The sequence below is a fragment of the Limulus polyphemus genome, unplaced genomic scaffold (genome assembly GCF_000517525.1).
Source record: "Limulus polyphemus unplaced genomic scaffold, Limulus_polyphemus-2.1.2 Scaffold2135, whole genome shotgun sequence".
Lineage (NCBI taxonomy): Eukaryota > Metazoa > Arthropoda > Merostomata > Xiphosura > Limulidae > Limulus > Limulus polyphemus.
The window spans coordinates 132,024-151,964 of NW_013667745.1; the positions used below are offsets into that span (position 1 = coordinate 132,024).

At 31.7% G+C, this 19,941-nt stretch overlaps 1 protein-coding gene across 1 annotated transcript in view; it reads left to right on the forward strand.

Annotated features, from left to right (window-relative positions):
- Positions 1-19,941, forward strand: part of LOC106466051 (lysophospholipid acyltransferase 5-like) — a 55,010-nt gene that overhangs the window by 24,798 nt on the left and 10,271 nt on the right. The window contains exons 7-11 of the mRNA XM_013926292.2: positions 2,448-2,555; positions 4,062-4,135; positions 10,370-10,478; positions 16,755-16,841; positions 18,538-18,704. Of these exons, the coding sequence (XP_013781746.2) occupies positions 2,448-2,555; positions 4,062-4,135; positions 10,370-10,478; positions 16,755-16,841; positions 18,538-18,704 (545 nt within the window). The remainder of the gene's footprint in view (positions 1-2,447; positions 2,556-4,061; positions 4,136-10,369; positions 10,479-16,754; positions 16,842-18,537; positions 18,705-19,941) is intronic.

Sequence of the window (19,941 nt, forward strand, 5' to 3'; positions counted from 1 at the left end):
CCATGTGACACACAAACATCGATGTTTATGTGTTTTTTAATATTTATTTTTAAATTAACAAATCACGTAATGTATAGTACTAAAATCTGAATTATAATCTACAGTTTGATACCAAACTTACTGACATAAATTCATGAAATAGTAGTTCAATAAAATTTTGAATGCAAGTTAACAAATGATATGACATCCCTTTCACCTGTGACCCATCTCAAAAGGGTTAATTATAAGTCTCTCAGAAACAGAATATGCTGGTACATTAGAATATTTTATATCAAATTGTTTCATATATTAGTTATAGCAAGATGTGGATACCATAGAAGCATGCAGTAGCCATTACATTATTCACAAATTAGAAGTTATTTCTACAGCCACTACATGTACTTAACAAACTAGTTTTCTACATTGATGAGTAAATTTATTGAACTCGTGAACTGTTTCAGGGATATATTTATCAAATCAAATATACTGATGTGGCTATAGAAATTTCTTCTTTATGGAACATACATACTGAAGGAATATTCTGTATGGGATATGCAAATATTAACCTTACCTTTCATTTTCAGATAGTATAGTGAACTCCATTTACTTAATACATTGTAGTAGATTAGCAGACAAAAATGTCAGGTGGGAAGACTACTTTCAAAATCCAGTGGTTGGACGCATTGGATGCTAATAGAAATAAAATCTGAGATTAGAGCAAGCCTGGCAAAGACCAGTATACAACATATTTTAGCCTCTGCTGCTGCCAGTTGGGTGTGGATAATACTATAAAGGCCTCCTTACTTCAGCACACAAACACTAAAGGCCATAAAAACAAAATTAATAGTAAGCAGACAAAACTTATGTTTACTGTTAAACCAAGTGCATCTACTATTGAACTTGGAGAAAAAAGTTGAAAATTTATGATTCATCAAAGTGGAAATGTACAAATGTTTTTATACTGTAACATTATTTAGATCCATCTGATTTTGTAAGAAAAGGCTGGGATGTGATGTCTGTAAGAGTTGGTGAGGGCATTTGGTTTCATTGATGTTAAACATACTGTTGCTTTTGTTATTTGTACATATATATGCCTAAAATATGCACACATAACCACAGACTATTTATCTAACTTTCCAAATTTCAGTATTTGACCTGCCGAAACATCCTATATTTTAAGCCATTTTCCTACAAGAACACCCAAATTTCATAGAAACAAAATCCTATATTCTTATATTTTTGGCACCAAAAAAGTGCTGGGAAGCCTGTACTTACGATAAAGTCATACCCAAAATATGGTAAGCAAAGTGCAATATCTTAACAAGGCTTTCTGTCATACTTCCCATTCTACTGTTTCATACCTCAGTTAGTTCAAAAATGAAATGACTATTCATACTATTCCATGCAAAAACATACTTGTCAAGTTGCCAGATGCAGCACCTATGGATTTCTGTGATTGAACTGTTGAAAATAGGGGAACTACAAAACTGTTATCTTTGTACACTAGATGGTTTATGGAAAGAGTGAGGAATAGTAAGCTTTGAACATGAAAGCTTAGTGACAGACCTTTTGCAATAGAAACTACACTGTAGGGTTATTGTCAAGATGCGAGGCTGTCACATAGAATATGAGTGGACATGGTGACTTGGACTGTAATGTTGTGATAAGCTTCCAAGATTATTTAATATAACATACTCAATTTTTATGAGATTCTGGTAATATCTTGAAACAGATATGTGAAGTTTTGAATGTGAAGTATTTATTTAATGCTTAAAAGAATGTTTTTTTAATAATTAATATATATTGACTATTTTCTTTATTTTTTGAGTAAGCTGTAAATACTGTATTTAAAAAGAATTTGTTGAAATCCAAGTAAAGCCTTTAAGAAAAGAAGCAGTTTAATTTATTTCTTGCCCTCCAGTGGCACAGCGGTATGTCTGTGGACTTACAATGCTAGAAACTGGGTTTCGATACCCATGGTGGGTAGAGCACAGATAGCATTTGTGTAGCTTTGTGCTTAACTACAAACAAACAATTTATTTCTTTGTTATGTCATAATATTTCAGTTTTTTGTAAACATGCATCAGTCATAAAAATGCTGAGTTACTTGTTAACCATAAAAATTGTTTATGTTAGAGCAGCAAAAACAGCACAGAATTAATAGGAACACTCTCAGTTTTGTAGAGTGTATTATTAACAGTCTTTTATCTTTTGACTACTAGTATGATGTAACATAATGCACCTCTTTTTTATTTCTTGAAAACTTGTAACCCTTCAACCATTCATTTATTTATGATATAAATTAAAAAATGCGTTTTTCAAAAATATTAGTAAATTTGTCTGATAAATCCATAACTTGACAGATTAAATTCCAGAAGCAAGCTCGTTTGTGCTGCATATATTAGGTAATATGTAATAAATATTTGTTATATTTTCAACCATTTAACTTTTATTATTCTTTCACATAGAACAAACTATCGCATGATCAAAAGAAAACAGCACTAGTCAAAGCTCCTTCTCTTCTTGAGATAGGAGGCCACACATACTTTTTTGGAGGCTTTTTAGTTGGTCCACAGGTGAGTACTGATAAAATTCAATTTAAAACACGAGAATTTACCTGTCTAACAAAAGTTTAATTTGGTTAATTACCAAAATTTAAACCTTATAGTTTTTGTTGATCTCTTCATTTTCTCCCTGTTTGATTGTTGATATTTCATAATCTGCAAACATTTGTTCTTATGATTAAATCATATGATTAATCACACACCTTGTGACCTTTATCAGGATAACCTTAGCCCAGTAAATTTCAGCCTTATGCGTTTCCTAAGTCTGAGTTGATAACCTTATTCGACTACCTGTATCGCTTTACTTGGGGTATACCCTTAGACTATTTTACTCTGTTGATGTGATAGTTTTGCAAAGCAACAGGCACATTTCTACTTTCTCCAGAATATTCTCATATTTGTATCTTTTTTTTTATTAAATTCAAATAGATACTGAAACATATCATTCCAGTCCTTCTACCTACACTGAAATGATTTCGAGAACTGCTGACACAGATACATGTAATACAAATGGTTGAAAACATTTTAGGGCATGCAGTATTGACTAATACATTAGGGGTGGAACTGAAAGATCAAAGAAAACAACTAGGAGATCTATAACTTAGCAATCAGCCATGAGATTAATTAAAAGGTCATGGTAAAGGTAAATGTTTATTTAGATTTCATTTTAAAGTATAAATGCTTGTATTAAACTACCTCCAATTTATATTAGCAGTTGCAGTTTTTTCTCTAATTTGTTTTAATTCAGATGATTTTGCTACTTAACTCAACAGTAAAGTAGTAATCAAAATTTACAAAAACTGAAAATAAATAGAAACTGCTTATGAAAGCTGGAAATGATTAAAAAAAAGAAAGTTACTGTTAATGGAAGCAACTTACACACAAAGAAATCAATAGAATCAGTTTGTCTAAAACAAATGAATTGAATAAACCATACAATGAAATATTGAATTTTGTTTTTGAATCCCTGGAAATAAAAGAGATTGGAACACTAAAATAACAAGAAGAAATGAAATATATACGAAATTATTGTGGCTTTTGGAAAGACTTAGCCTATTATTTTAGGAAAAGAAAGGAGAAAACCAAAGTAAGAGATCATGATGGTAACATAACTTTGGCAGATGGAGGTAAGAGTGAGATGAAATAATACAAATGTATAAGATATAAAGGGAAAATAGGTTTGAATATTAAGAACATGTTTACAATGTAAACCTTTTTTATAGAGTTCCAGTTCTTGTGAACCTGGTTGAAGGGAACCCTTATTAATGGTTGTATTTAGGTTTGAAGATCATCACAAAAAAAAATAATGTAACTGGTTTACTACATGTGACTGGCATACAAGAACCTTTACTGGTTGTGTTATTCTTAGTTTTAAACATCATTGCATAAAGTAATTAGGGAATTTCTTCAAAATATTATTTAAATTGTACTGATTGCATGTACTAAGAAAGTTTATCTTTTATATTTAGTGAATAGGATTTTATAATGTATGTAAATAAAAACTACATTTTGTTTCAGTTTTCAATGAGGAGGTATATGGATTTTGTTGGTGGCGTGTTTGCAGACAAAGAAGGTCGAAAGAAGCCAGCTTGGTAAACCTTTCATATTTATAAATTTAGTTTGTATATACAAAAGATGTAATATTTCATAATAAACACAATGACTTAACTTTTTGTAAATATTTAATTTAATAATCAAATCACACTCAAACCTTTAGGAAAGAATATATTGTTTCTCCTGAAAATGACATCTAGGACCCTGGTGCTACTTTTCTTTCTGGGCCTCTTAATTATCCCCTACATTTACCCCCCTCATTTCCCGATAGTTTCTTTCTGTCAAGATAGTCCAGTCAGTTGTCTTAGTTTTAACACTTTGAAAGCTGTTTGAATTCTGCTTAATTTATTCTATACTGCTAAGGCCTTTAACAATAGAGTCAAAACATCTGAGCTCAAGATGTCTTTTCCTCAAATTAATATGGTTGTGAGTGAGGAAATAGTTAATATGACAAAGGTATATTCAAGGAAGTTGCAAAAAATTCTCAATGAATAATTCAAGCTATTGAAATATAGTGCGTGTGGAAAATTTCAAAAGACTGTTTGTTTGTTTCTTAATGTTATTCTTATCATTTCCTATGGATTTCGTGAAATCCCCAAGAAAATTATTAAAAGATTATTAATTAAGCTGATTTTTGAATTATCGTGACATCTGATAAATCAAATGGACTGCATGTCTTTATTTGTTTGGCAGCCTGAAGTTGGGAAGAAATTGAATGAATTCAATCACTGGGCCATCAAAGTGATAAGTTGTCCATGCTCTGTCATAGCCTTAAAGTATTTCAAAATGTTTGCACTTTTTACTCATCCACTACTCACTGTTGCTGTCATGCCAGTGTGGCTTAGGTTCTTATTCATCAATTGAATATATTATATTAATCTATTTATTTAAAAAGATATCTAAGATACTAATAGAAATGATAATTCATAGAGTATATAGAAATTAAACTTATTCTATTTACATCACAATATTTAGTTTTCATAATTTGAGAGTAAGGGATGATATCACTATAAAACCTTTGCACTGAAATAAAAATTAATCAAACGTATCTAAAAGAAAATAATCAAAATTAACATTTCTTGCCAACTCACTTTCAGTGTTAAATTGTTAACTCAGCCAATCTTTCCTGTCTCATTGTACTTCTCAGGTGATTCTTAATCAACTCCATCTTACTAAAAAAACTCTCAGCTAAAGCAACAGTCACTGGCATAGCAATGCATATGTTAGGAAATAAATCCTCCTACTTCAGCTTTGTGATATCTGTTAAGAAGACAGAGTAGAAATAGTGACACATGATCACATCATTGAGATTAGCTCTGTGGATTGTCTTTAGATGCAAAATTTCATCTGATAACTTTTCTCCTGAAATGTCATTTCGGTACTCTCTTATAAATTCATGCAACCATTGCTTACGACCTCATTAGTTTCATCAAGGTAAAATCAAAGAAATCCAAACCTTTTTTAATCTGAAATGTTGTTTCATACTGCTGATTTGTGCCTGCACATACATTATCAAGAAACTTGTAAAATACTTCCTCCGTGAACTTAGTTTATGCTGTTGCATATGAAACTGCAGCTTCAGTGTCTGACTCATATTTATCAAAAAATTCCTTTCTTTTCCTGTGAGGAGCTTCTGACAGGAGTAGGTCAGCGACCATTGCAGTGGCAACCATCTTTGCTTCTTCATAAATTGAAGGCCACTAATTTCTCAAAGTCTCTAAATCAACCTGGAGGTCCTTCAAATTTCTAACTTCAATATCTGTGGTAGAATTCTGAGCCTTTATAATCTGATTTCGTTGGTCTATTTCACATAAAGCATTAAAAAGAAACAAATAACATCAACACTAAAAGAATATGGTTCTATAGTTCAACACAACAGAAGAATGTCCAACATTAAAAAGGGACAAATAACATCAACACTAAAATAATGTGGTTCTATAGTTCAACACAACAGAAGAATTTCCAACATTAAAAAGGAACAAATAACATCAACACTAAAATAACATGTTCTATAGTTCATAAAATTTCTAAAATTCAATATACCATCTTCAAATGTCTTCATTGACATAAGAGATGAAGCCCCATTTTTCATCAGACAATCAGCTACAGTTGATTTCCCGTGTCAGACCAAATAACTTCTCTGATCTAATGACTTTCAACAAGTTATTTAATTCCACTCATCTAAATTCTCAAACCTTTTTCATTGACAAACTTGTTGAATTTTATGGCATCTGTAAGTTACTTGCAGTCCGTAATGCAGATGAGTGGTAATACCTCTGGGTTGGGTTTAATGGTTACATTACCACCTGAATTCTTCAAGGTACAGACCCATCTTGTGGAGATTCATTTCTGTCCGTCATCTGGTATTTCATTGTAAACCTCTTAGTTTGACACCCTCAAATGACATATCTTCAAATATCATGACATTCTTTTCCTCATTTTGTGTGAGTGTCATCAGGAACTTCTGAGACTTGAAAGTCACCAATTTGGCCTAAATCAACCAACTGTTTCACTCCTCCTAATTGCTTGGGTCCAGTATATTCTAAATTGTACTAGTTTTGTAATTTTCCTGTAGTCCTGCCTGCATGACTAAAGACCCTAGCAGTCAGTTGCTGACCATTTTGTTGGTGCTTATACTGCACAATATTTCCAGTACTAATTATCTTTAGTTCATTCATATTTCTGTTGGGTGCTGTTTGACTTGTATGTACAGAGCTGTTTAATTTGAACTCTATGTCAGCTTCATCACCTGTTGACTCTTCTACAATATTTTCTGATTTCTTCCTTTGTTCTGTTTTGATAACTCTTTGTTCAACTGAGGTTGACTTGTTTTCATTTGAACTGTTATTTGTTTGGATTGATCTCTTCAGTTGACACTGATCGACTCTTAGCTACAATCCCGCCATCTCGACCAAATATCACTGGACCATCCTGTTCAATAACTGTAGCTGGCCCTTTCCACTCTGGACTACCTGAATGTTTATAGTAAACTTTGTCACCTGCAGCATATATCTCTGTTGTTGGACAGGTCTGTTTTCTTATGGCCCTTCTCACTGTTTCAGAACATTCCACCTCTATGAATGCATGTCTAGTTATATACAGCGAATCAATATTTTTGGCTAAAACTTGGCTTGTTGTTGTGCCTTCTAATGCAGGAGGTTTATCAACAAGTATGGAAAGCAGATTAGGATTTCTACCATAGAGTAACTGGTAGGCACTGTATCCATGAATGTTGCACAGACTATTCTTAGCTGCTATGGCCCAACATAATGTTGTTTCCCAATCATAGTCTTTTTTCTTATTTAATTTTCCTTATGATTTCTCGGAAAGTCTGATGCTCGAGCAAAGCATTGCTCCAAGGACTGTATGCAGCTATGGTTTTGAATTCGATGTTGAAGTTTTCACACATATCCCTGACTTCTTCACAATAAACTTGCCTCCACTATATAGCCTTTTAGGAGCACCATGAATACCAGTCGAGTGTTATATGAGTTTCTGTATGAAAATAGAATATAATTTACTTGTGATTATGGTACTAGTGCTAAATCTTGTAAACTTGTCAATTATATGTCAATACTATAAGCTCCTTTCCAATTCATGCAAGTCTACTGCTACAGTTTCTTTAAAGTCTTTAGCTAAGGAAACCCTATTGCTGGTTTAGGAGGCTACTTATAATATTTGTAACACACTTCACAGTTGTTCACAATATTTATCAGGTTCTTGAAAATTTCCACATTCTTTATGCCACTATTCTCTTGTAGTTTTCTTAGACATTTTGCTGATGCATGTCCAAGCTGATAATGAAATTTGATTAATATTTTCTTCTTAGCAGCTTTTTGTGTCTTGTCATTGATAACCAAAATTTCTTATTCTGGTACTTTTGTTTCATTATTATCAAACTTGTTGTCACTAGCAATCAGTATTTCAGCCTGTTGCTTTTCATCTTCATATTTGTTCTTTTTATCAAATGACTGAATATTTATGCAATAATGTCCAATTGACATGAATATCCAAGTTCACAGGGTTGCTGAACATTTCAGCCATATCAGTGCAAATGTGTAGTTTTACCAGGTATGTTTGCATTCACTACTTCTGTGTTGATCTTACATGTTGTTACTCCTATTTTGGCAGGTAAAGTGACATTTTTATATGACATCATCTTTTGCACCATCTCTAAACTTGAAAGATTTGTTACTGACTGTGTTAACAACAGTAACCCTCTGTTTGCTTTCTAAGCCATCAATCTAATTTGTAGCCACTTTTGTCCATATACTATTCTATACATGCAGTATCAATTACAGCACAGCCAAGTGCCTCTATCATAAGTATTTCATTATGTCTCTTCTTTCACTAATGAAGCTATATTACAAACCTCACTTTCATTGTGATCTTCAGCTACCCAGACAGCCTGTTCAGTTTTATGTAGATAATTCTTGGCCCAATGAAACATTGATTTACAGATCATACACTTTGTTCTTCTACCATATTTATCTAATGGGTTGGTTCCCTTAGGTTTACTGTTAATTTTTCTGTTTTTTGGAGGTTGATGGCTTTGCTGAAACTTATATTTTTTGTCAGAATCTAGAATGAACTTCTCTGTTACATAAGCTGCTTCTTGTTTTATTGTTGTGCTTTCTGTCTTGATGCTCAAAACAGTTTAACTTGTCACGTGACCATCAGAAAAGATTCTCTTTGATGCAGACTTCATTGAAGACTATTTTAAGTCTGATGTTGCTATCAGCAGGAGTTTCCTGTGTCTTTGTGTCAAATTTGCACTTTCCAAAAGTTTGAATGACAAAACAGCATCTGGAAGTTCCATTTTATATTTTTTGCATCTCGTGTACAGACTTTCATATTCAGCGATAAATTCTGACATCTGCATGTCTTCGGGTTTAATGTACGAATCAGATTTTGAGTATGCCTCATAGGCTAAATCTACAGCTTCTTTTATATACAGCGAGTCCAGAGCCTCAATCAAAACATCCATTCCATCTTCCAAATTCAAATCACTTACATTAATTTCAAGTGCCTTTGCTTCTGCCTGGCTGATTAGTGATAAAGTAACCACCAAAGCCTGTTTCCTATTGTTGAGATCCATCATGAGCCTCCATACTTCTATTTTGTTTTTCCAGGTCCTATAGACTGTATCTGGTTCTGAAGCCCTGTGGATTCTTGTAACTGTTACTTTGAGCCATGCTCTGCTTCCAATTATTACTCCCAACTTGGGTCGATGTCACAATGAATTTTAATTCTTGTACGCACAACAAAACTTGCTGTAATGGTCATTTTTACAGGACACAGTAACTGATTTGATCTCTTGCACATGCTCAAAAAATAGTGGAGAAAAGTAGCGCAAACAAAGTAGTCCAAATATTCGTGACGGCAATATAATTCTGAGAGTTCTGCAACTAATAACATCTCGTTAACTTTTGTTTTATCTTTGATATTCAAAGCACTAGAAGTAGATGGTAAACTTTCATTTATAGATTTACTGACATTTTCAAACTGAAACAAATTTATGATGTTCTGACACACTTTGACTAAGTCGTCTCTTGCCTTTTTGTCTTTTCTGTGCACTTGATTTGTGGTGGTAAAATTCAGACATAGTTAGCTGTTAAATGAATAGAAAATGTATGGTATAAATAGCTAGCAAAAAATAAGCATTTTAGATTTGATTTATTGCTACATTGTTTATTGGATAATGTTAAGTAAAATTATAACAAAACATTATTTATTATATTGGCTTGATAATTATTCTTTTGAGTTTTACTGATAACCTGGATTGGTAAAGCAGATAAGAAAACTGTTTGTACATGTATTGTGTTAGTGACTTTGCAGAAATATGTAGTAAAATTCGTCCAGTTAAAAGTTCCATTTAGACTTCCTTCATATTGTGTATTTATTAATTTGATACAACTGCTGATGGTTATCATACACCAGATTTACTGTGGTTTCTTTCAGCAAACATTCTTAGTATTTGGTGTTAATTCCCAATATTTTCTGTATGTACAAAAAATGGATTAACTTTTTTTTCCTCGGTACTTTCATTTTCCCTGACCAATATCAAGTGTATTGAAAATTGTAAATTATTAATGCTTGTGTGATATATAAAATTTGTTTTGGTAACTCTAGGGTTTCAGCTTATTAAAAACAGACTACTTTTAAGATTTACTGTTTTTAAATAAAGTTAGATAACACCTCCCATTTCTCTGTATTTTATGAAGTCTATAATAATGTCGCTCTAAATATTTTTGTTTGTGTAATTCTTGCAGTATTTTACCTGCTTTATCTCGCCTGGCTCTTGGACTAGTTATACTTGGAATCTTTCAGATAGGAACACTTTTCATTCCTGAACGATATATACTTAGTATTTCATTTGAGGTAGGTGCACTTATATTACTTTGATAATGTTTACTTATACATTACATTTATACATGTATGTATGAATTAAATGGAATATTATAAAACATAGCACATGCATCAGAACAAAATAAAAAAAATATTAACACTTATGTACTACTACTATTTTTGTCACTTTTTTGTTTTCCTTATTAAAGAAGTCTTTGACATTCGGAACATTATTGCATTATTAGTGACTTCACCTTTGCATACCCTAAAACTTGTAAAATCTCCATCAGCTCAACAGTTCTTGTTAAATTTCTATAATGCTGTCATTAGCACTGAAAGTAATTTGCATTCAAAAGTCCTCCAGAAAGAAAGATGTCTTGTTTTTGCCAATGTGACCGTACTCAACATTAATCAGAGCCTAAATTCTGTTTTACTTGCCACCAGTTGTTGGCACACATCTATTGAACTAAATCACCATTTATTTTTGTAGAACACTTCCAAGTTTACTGAGAGTTGAAGGTATGTTCTATTGGCTTCTCAGGAACCATTCCAAAATCTTCTTTAATTGTCCAGTTGGATTCAGATTTGGGCTCTGGTCTGGCCAGGACAAATTCTGGATTTTATGTATATAAAACTTATGCTAAACACAGTTTGTGTTATAGCATACTGCACAACTGTGTTGAAGGAGATGTTGTTCTTCTGCTTAGAACTCTTATCACTACAGATAATAGAACATTTCTAAGTTTGTCATATAACAAAAAGACATTTATGGCTACCTTAACTTTCTCAAATTGACCATGCTCAAAACCAAATGAAACATGCCCACACTATACCACCACAATTCACGTTATAATTTCCAAAGTATATTTCAGACCCATTTATGTATAGAAACATTTAACTCTCTCACAGGGTCGGTCATATTGACCCAGTTCCTAACCATTTTGTACTTGTTATAGTTTCCATACAATAACTTTTAATACAGTATGTGTATCTTTATAATATTTGGCAGACTTTCAGTAAACATTATAAGTCTTTTGTACACAAAAAATCAGATTTTTTAACCCTGTAGCTACCAGCACCATTTTAAAATTTCTTTCTGCATATGGTATTGTGTTACATTCAAAAATTAATAATCCACTTTACTATCAATATATGTCCATGAAATTAACTTTATAATGTATGTTATAATTTGAATGTTTATGTTATTTAAGTTTTAATTCCTTTGTTTCAAAGGAAACATTTTAAAAAAATACTTAAACTGCAGTTTTTGTGTCATGTGACCCATGCACTATGAAAAAATCTCACCTTAGCAGTGATTCACTTTTGGCCACATAAACTGCCAATGTACATGAGTATCTAGACACTAATGTACATGTGTTTGAACTATTTGACATGTGATATCCAAAGTCTGCAGCTGGTTCTCTGGGAAACATATTTCAATTTTCCAACCCTTGATGGTTACCATGCTCACCTTCTATACTTTGCCTTGAGATCTACAATGTACATGTAGTTAGTTGCCAATGTACATGAGTATCTAGACACTAATGTACATGTGTTTGAACTATTTGACATGTGATATCCAAAGTCTGCAGCTGGTTCTCTGGGAAACATATTTCAATTTTCCAACCCTTGATGGTTACCATGCTCACCTTCTATACTTTGCCTTGAGATTTACAATGTACATGTAGTTAGTTGACACAAGTGTATATAATCGTTAGAAAGAGCTCAGTTTACACTCTACTCCACAAGTTGTTAATTGGAAATTGGTGCGCAGTTTTCCTCATAGTGTATATGTAACTGCCATTAATGTTGTTGTCTGTTTGATTGACAATAGCACTTATGGTGGTTTCTTACCTAAATATGCTATAGTTAGAGAGACAGTTATATTGTATTTAGGTTTTACTTTTATATTTTAGTTAATTATGTATTATGTGTGTTTTAAAAATCATATGGAGCCATTCCGTGTTGGTTTCCCATCTGTAAAAAGGTGGTCTTCCCTTGCAGTATGGTGATTGTGAAAGGTAATAAACAAGATGGCATGTATAAGCTCAATCTTCTTTATGCAACATGTCTCTGCGAGGAGTCTGTCAAAATAACTTCATAAAGCCCCTCAGCCATTAGGTTACATATCAGCATAAATGATAACAGAATTTGAGAGTAAAATGAAAAATAGACTATAAATGAAAAAGATAAAGATGTGAAATTATGCATATGACACAAAGAAGACTATTCTAGTGAATTTCTTTTAACCCTTTCAAGATGGGTAACAGGTCATCTCGTTTGTTGATCTGCATTCAAAATTTTATTGAACTACTATTTCAAGAATTTATGCCAATAACTTTGGTATCAATTTGTAGATTATAATTCAAATTTTAGTACTATACATTACTTGATTTGTTAATTTAAAAATAAATATTAAAAAACACAGATAAACATCGATGTTTGTGTGTCACATAGTATGTTAATTGCAGCACTGGTTCAAATTAGATGTTTGTGAAGTCAAAATACTAAATCTGTAGTATTGTACGAATTAGAAACTCAAATTACCAATATTGACAAGCTAGAATATAACATAAGAGCCTCTTATATTTTCAATTTGCTAAGATACTGCTCATGTAATAAATCAGTGGCACCCCACATACCTCTTTCCATTTTTGGAAATGCTCCTTTATATACACTTATTTATATGACATGAATAACCAATCAGAAGCTTGGAATGTTCCCTAGTGGCTTTCTCAGCCATTTTAACAGGTTTGGTGCCATTTCTTTGTTTTGAACCAATATTTCAACGAGGCAGGGTGTGTTTTTAGTCTGCTTGAAATTTCACATTTTTTTAGACTAAAATACATCTTAGTTACTAAGCTTGATAAATTATAGTGGAATTCTATGGTAAGGATGTAGTAATTTATTATTTTTTAGTTATTCAAATGTATATATTAAAACGTAAAAAAATTATTTTGTTTCATATCCTCCATGTGCAAATTTTTTAAAGGCTTAGCAACCTACGTCAAGCAGCAATCGAGTACAAAGGTCGTAACTAGAAAAGATAATTGTTTGCTTTACTTCTTTAGTTACTGTTCTATGTTTTAAGAAAAATAAGTTTAAGAACTTATTTCAAAGTAGCAAAAATCTATACAGAATCAAAAAAGTGCGTAAGTCACAATTCAAATAACACTAACACAAGAACATTCACAGAAGTGGCCTGTCTAGTAAAACCCAAATATAGTTTATTTTAACTTTGATACAGAGGAGTTTTCACTGTCTATTGTGATGGACCAGATGCTGCACAGAATTCGCTGCATGAGGCTTTTCTAGGATACACTGAGGTTAATATTGTCCCACTCCTCTTTATATATTTTGCAAAGTCCATCTGCTGTGCATGGATGATGACTTCTAAGATCCTGTTTGGTGAAACCAAAGTCAATGTATTTTGTAGCATGAAGTCCTGTTTGTACTTGCATGTTGCAGAGAAACTGGCATATTGACTTGGACATGTGGCTTGATGGAGCCATTCCGTATTGGTTTCCCATCTGTACAAAGGTGGTCTTCCCTTGCAGTATGGTGATGTCAGCATATTAGCATGGTAGTATGCAGCATTCACCTTGGTATTTTTTTTTACTCCAAATGTTTGACTTATAGCTCTAACCTGTAACTACCTTAAGTCTACCAGAATATTTTTGTTATATGTTTTACTATTCTTAAAATATTACATCACCTGCAAAATTTGTTACAGTTATCAGAATTTATGCAGGTTATGAGAGTCCTAAAAAATCAATATCAGGAGGTCCTTAAAAAGGCCTTGACATTATAGCTCCATCACTCCCACATTCCCTAATTGTATTGACAACAAGCCATACTATTGTGTTTGTCAAAGTTTCATGAAAAACAGTCTCTAGAAAATGTGAATAATAAAATGGGAAATGCATAGACTTAACAACACTGATCAGTTTTGGCTTTGAAACATGGACTTTCACTTGCAAGTGAACAGGTGTCACATGACTATTGTTGGAATGATATTGTTATCATGAAATAAGTACAAGACTTGTTTAATGGAAATCTAAAATCATAAAGCCGTTGATAGGATAAAGAGCAAAGAAGTTTCAGAATATTCTTAATTTCTCATTCAGCATAAACAAAAATAATAATTTTTTAGCCTAAGTTCTTCATCAGTTATTGCCTATAATTCATAATAAAATAAGGGAGAGAGAAATGTAAATCCAAACAGCAACAATATAATAGAATGAGTGTCATAAATCTAACTACCATGCATGAAATAGTCAAATATTTGCCATTAAGGACAGTACATTAATTTATAGCTCAGCTATTATGTATACAGTAATCAGTCTAGGCTGGGATATTTTAACTGACATTTTAGACCCCGTTACTGAATATTCCAGAGACAATTAAGGCTTTAACTACAGTATTGTGATGTATGTTATTAATATTACTTTGTCTCTGTTTTCTTACAAATTCTTTTTTATTTTGGATCTAAAATTATATAAAATGTTGATCATGATTTTACTTGTAATCATCATACTCTGTAATAACTGATACACATAAAAGCATTCTTGAAAACAAATCAAATAATTTAGAACAATGATTACTTTAAATATTGGTTAAACATGTCCATGTTTTATCATACAAAAAAATGTACAGGCTAAACACCACATTGAAATATACAGGCTTCTTTGACCCACAGGGTTGGTTAGTTCTTTTAAAAGTTATTTGTTTGCTGAAATTACAGCAGTAAACTGAGAAAACATTTAAATATAAGGGAATACAATTGTGTGGGGAACCATGAGATATATAACATTGTTAACACGTGTAACAGTATAAAAGTGGTGTCAGTAAGAATATGAGTGTGAATCTTTGCTTTGTTGGCTTGATTGGTATGGTGACATATCATGAGGTATTTTCGGGGCAGTTAGGTAAAATATGAGTTGTTTTACTATTGGCAAGTTGAAATAGTATGTTCAATAGATATTATTTGTTTTTGATTATGGTTACATGTTAGAGGAGTTGTTAGTTCTGCCCAAAGCACAGTATTTGGGAGAAAAACACAAAGCTTTATCACTTGTTATTAAATGAAAGTTGGGAAAATTTGAGAATACTAAGGGTTCTGTAAATGACGTCAAATGATTTAGTGTTTTGATCAGTAATCTTATCCTTTATAATCTCTTTAAACTGCTTGTTTCATAGTTCTTTTTTTTTTACCCCTTGCTTGAGTAAGTTTTCCAATAGCTCAAGTATCATTTAAAACATGTCAAGTAAGTTGAAGCTCAGTCCAGTAAGGCTGGCTGTGAATACTTATGCTATTTGGCTGCTAGAACACCTGCAGTATATTTACCATGCATATTGCAAAGTATGCACACAAAAAAGAGGGAAACTTAACATGTTTTCTACTCAATTCCATTCAACTGAATGTGTTATTGCTAGAACATTTTGTATAGGTATTACTACATTTTTTTATAAAATATAATAAAGGACTAGTTACTAGATTTTGGTGGAGTTCATATTCTCTTAAAATTGGTAAATCAGGTTTTTGAAAGTAACAGTTTGGTCCTGAAAAGTCGTGGAATTTTTTGTCCATTAACCTGAGTGAATTATGGTATTTGCTTCTTCCAATGCAATGACATACTTCTATTTATCATCTACCATATACCATTTTAAGCTTTCATCAATTAGTTTTACACTCAGCTACATACTTTTCAAGGAGCTTCTCAACTTTGACCTTGTATGCTCTTGTAATCACAGAATAGCAGAAGTCTGCATTGGAAAGTCCTGTAATGTAACCATCTCAAGATAAGGTCTGTTTGAGACTCAATCTGCACTTGCAAACCACTGTATTTAATTTAATTGCAACATGTCAGAGTTTTGAAACTGTTTTCATAGACGACAGAAATGGCCAGGGGCAGGTGATCAGAGATATGCAAATTGTTGCCACAGGTTGTGGTCAACTCTCCATATTTTTAGTTTGTCTCTTTATTTTAAGTTTAGTATTTTTTACTTACATTAAAATAGAGATTTTTTTTATTACATCAGTTGAAAAAGCTTATCATTTGCATTTAAAATCTACTCTAAAACTTCAAACAAGCTTCTAAGCCTTGTGAATATTAGCTATGTTTGTTAATGTCTATAACTTTAAGAATTAATTAAGATGTATTTATCTGCCCTTAAAAAATAGTTTAAAAAAATATAAAATAAAATATTAATGTTGAATATATTGCCTCATTCACCTTCAAATTCTTAAGAATACGAGTTTTATAATTGCTCACCGTTACCAACAGTTTGATTTCCTTGTTCATATAGCAAGAAGTTTTCTGGAAGAAGTTGTTATTAACGGCCTTATGGGGAAAAATAGTTCTTTATAAATATATAGCCTGTTGGCTTCTTTCAGTAAGTATTGTCATCCTTATTCTAAGTCATTCTCTTATTTTATGTGATGAAATAGATCCATATTAATTAATGTGTATAATTATGAGTCAGCTGAGAGATGAAGCCCTAGAAAGAGAGTTGGAAAAAAAATGTTATTGTTAATTACAATTTTGAATGTATTATGCCCTTACACGTTTTTTTCCCTAAAAAGTATACTTGCATTAATTAAATCTCTCAAAGTACAAGTATTTGATTGTTTGTCCATGTTTAAGTATACCTGTGAATTCCTTTTTTTACATAAACAAGTTTTATTTTTATTTTACATGCATATTTTCTTGCAAACTAAAATTTTACTCTTAAAAAAATAATGTTACACAGTTCACTTCTGTATCATATAGTTCTATAAAACATTAAAACCTGAGTATTTGATCTCTGTGTAATTATGATATTTAAAAAAAATTAAAGACCTTCAGTACCTTAATCAAAAAATAATAAAACTTCCTACCAAACAAAATTGAAAACTATCAAAGGACTTATAGTGGGTGAAAACAATACAATAAACTAAAATCAGAAACGTAATCTATCTGGAACAGATAAACAAAAAGAAAAATATAATCTGACCAAATAAATGTTTTGACTCATGAATATATTGAATTTGCCTAAATATAATGTGCACCCAATTTTAAAAGGTTAATTTGAAGAAAATTTGTTTTTGTACACATCAGTTGTACAAAATGTATTGAATTGTTCTTAAGTACAGTAAAAAACTATTGATGTCTTAAACATTTATGGAAATCTTCCATTGAAATTTTTTCACGAGTCAATTTTAGAAAATTTATTGAAAAGTTTATTTGTTGTAATTAACTAAGTTAATAATTCATCTTCACATAAATCATCATTGCTAGAATTGTCGCTACCATAGGATTTGCTTCATTGAACCTTTGCTTCATCCTCTTTTGATTACCACAGCATGTCATCATCCATTGTATTAGATATGCAACATTTCTTAAATAATGCTTTAATGATGTTCAGTGGTAGCGTCTAGTAAAATACCTAACAAAATTGAACATATGCGAATATAATGCACAGCCAATTTTTTTTTGGAAGAAAAAAAGTGCACATTATATTGGGGAAAATATGGTATATCAAAATCTTAGAAAATGAAGAAAAACTAAAGAAATGAATAAAAAATAAGGGAAAAAAGAAAAACAAAAGGTCTTAGTTTCAGAGACTTTGTCTTCTTAGAGTTATGTGTATATAGCAGAATATTGTGTATTGTATATTTAGTGAGAGAGAAATATGATGATATTATGTGTTATACAAGTTCTCCAAATAAAATGTACCAATATATTAATTCTTGAACATATTGTGTTAGCAGCACCTCTATACATTGAGATATGTGTTATATATCATAATATTCGACATAGTACATGTTCTATAAGAAATGTGTTCAATGTTCTATTGGGTATTATACAGTACTATAAGAAAAGTTATGTTTTTTAGAACAGCTCAACCAATTTAACTTGGCTCTATTTCATAATATTTATCTATTACATTTCATTATTGCATGATAAATTGTATACAGATCATGCACTGTAGTGATTTGTATTAAAGGAAAATACTGGTATTGTTGTTATTTACTTGTTCTTGTTTATACTTCTTTTGCAACCATATTTATTATATTTACTCCCAAACATTTATCTCTTCTTTCTTCCAGGAAGGCAGCTGTACTATGACTGGGCTGACATACAATGGGCAAGACAAGAATGGCAACGACCTTTGGGATGGCTGCTGCAATGTTAGAATTTGGGATTATGAGAAAGCCTCTACCTTCAGTGGCTTGATTAAAACATTTAATATTAACACCAACCTTTGGATGGCTCAGTGAGTATAATACATTTAGTTCTTTCTTTAGTTATGGTTATGAAAACTTTAAGTTAATTTTAGTATAAAGTAGATTACTGTTATGAAAACATTAAGTTAATTTTAGTATAAAGTAGATTACTGTTATGAAAACATTAAGTTAATTTTAGTATAAAATAGAATAACTAATTTTGAAAATGCTTAGATACAACACACAAGAAATATTGGCTGCTGTATTGGAAAATATCCAATTTTAAAGTTAATTGAATATCAGATAAAATATTCATGAGACAATAAGATACTCCTTTTTATTAGATAATTTGTTGATGTAACAATCTTGTTATGGCATTAACATTTTTGTCAAACTGGATGTACTTGTTTTGGGCATTACTATTTCTGGATTTTAGTACATGGTAGTTAAATTACCTATAGTCAGCCAGATAAGTTGGAACGTTTCCTGTATGTTGCTATTTTTGCAATTAATCCCACTGTTAATTACTGCTGGAGTCCTGTATGTATTTTATATAGAATATAAGTTACTTCACTTAATTATTGTGGTCAGCTCTTTACACTGAGTGTTGTAACATTCAAAATCATAAACATACTTGATATGGACAATATAAAAACCATTTGGTAATTTGAGAGTGGCAAATTCCAAAACACACTTACCTCCACTGGCACTTATAGCTATTACTCAACTGCCAAGGTTTCAATCTTTGCCCATCTGAGCATTGGTCTGATTTTTTCTCACTTGCTCCAGAGTTTTATACCCCATTGAAATGCCTTTGGCTATATACTCTTCACCTACGTCAATGTGCCCTCTATCCTGGTACTGTATACAAGCACTTCATTCAGATAATTGTATCACTTTTTCTTGCCAAAGCCTTTAGACACGGGTTTCTCTACACAAGTGCTGCAATTATTAATGTATTTTATTGCAATTTTTGCATCGCCTAGTGGCTTTTTGTATAAAATGTATTTAATAATTATTATTTAAAAAAATATTGTGATGCACCATTTTCAGCCATGAATTCACAGGTTGCTGTTTTCAGCATGGAGGCAAATCGGCCCTCCTCTATTCCGCTCTCAGTTGAGGCTGTCCATGATTTTATTCGTTGTGAGATGAAGACATATATGCACCTGGAAAAAAGTTAAGCACCCCCAAATATTTTTCAGGATTGCTTATTGAAATAAGGTTTAATTTCATGATGTTGAGCAATGTTCATAATTTCAAACATAATTAAAGGATGTGAGCATT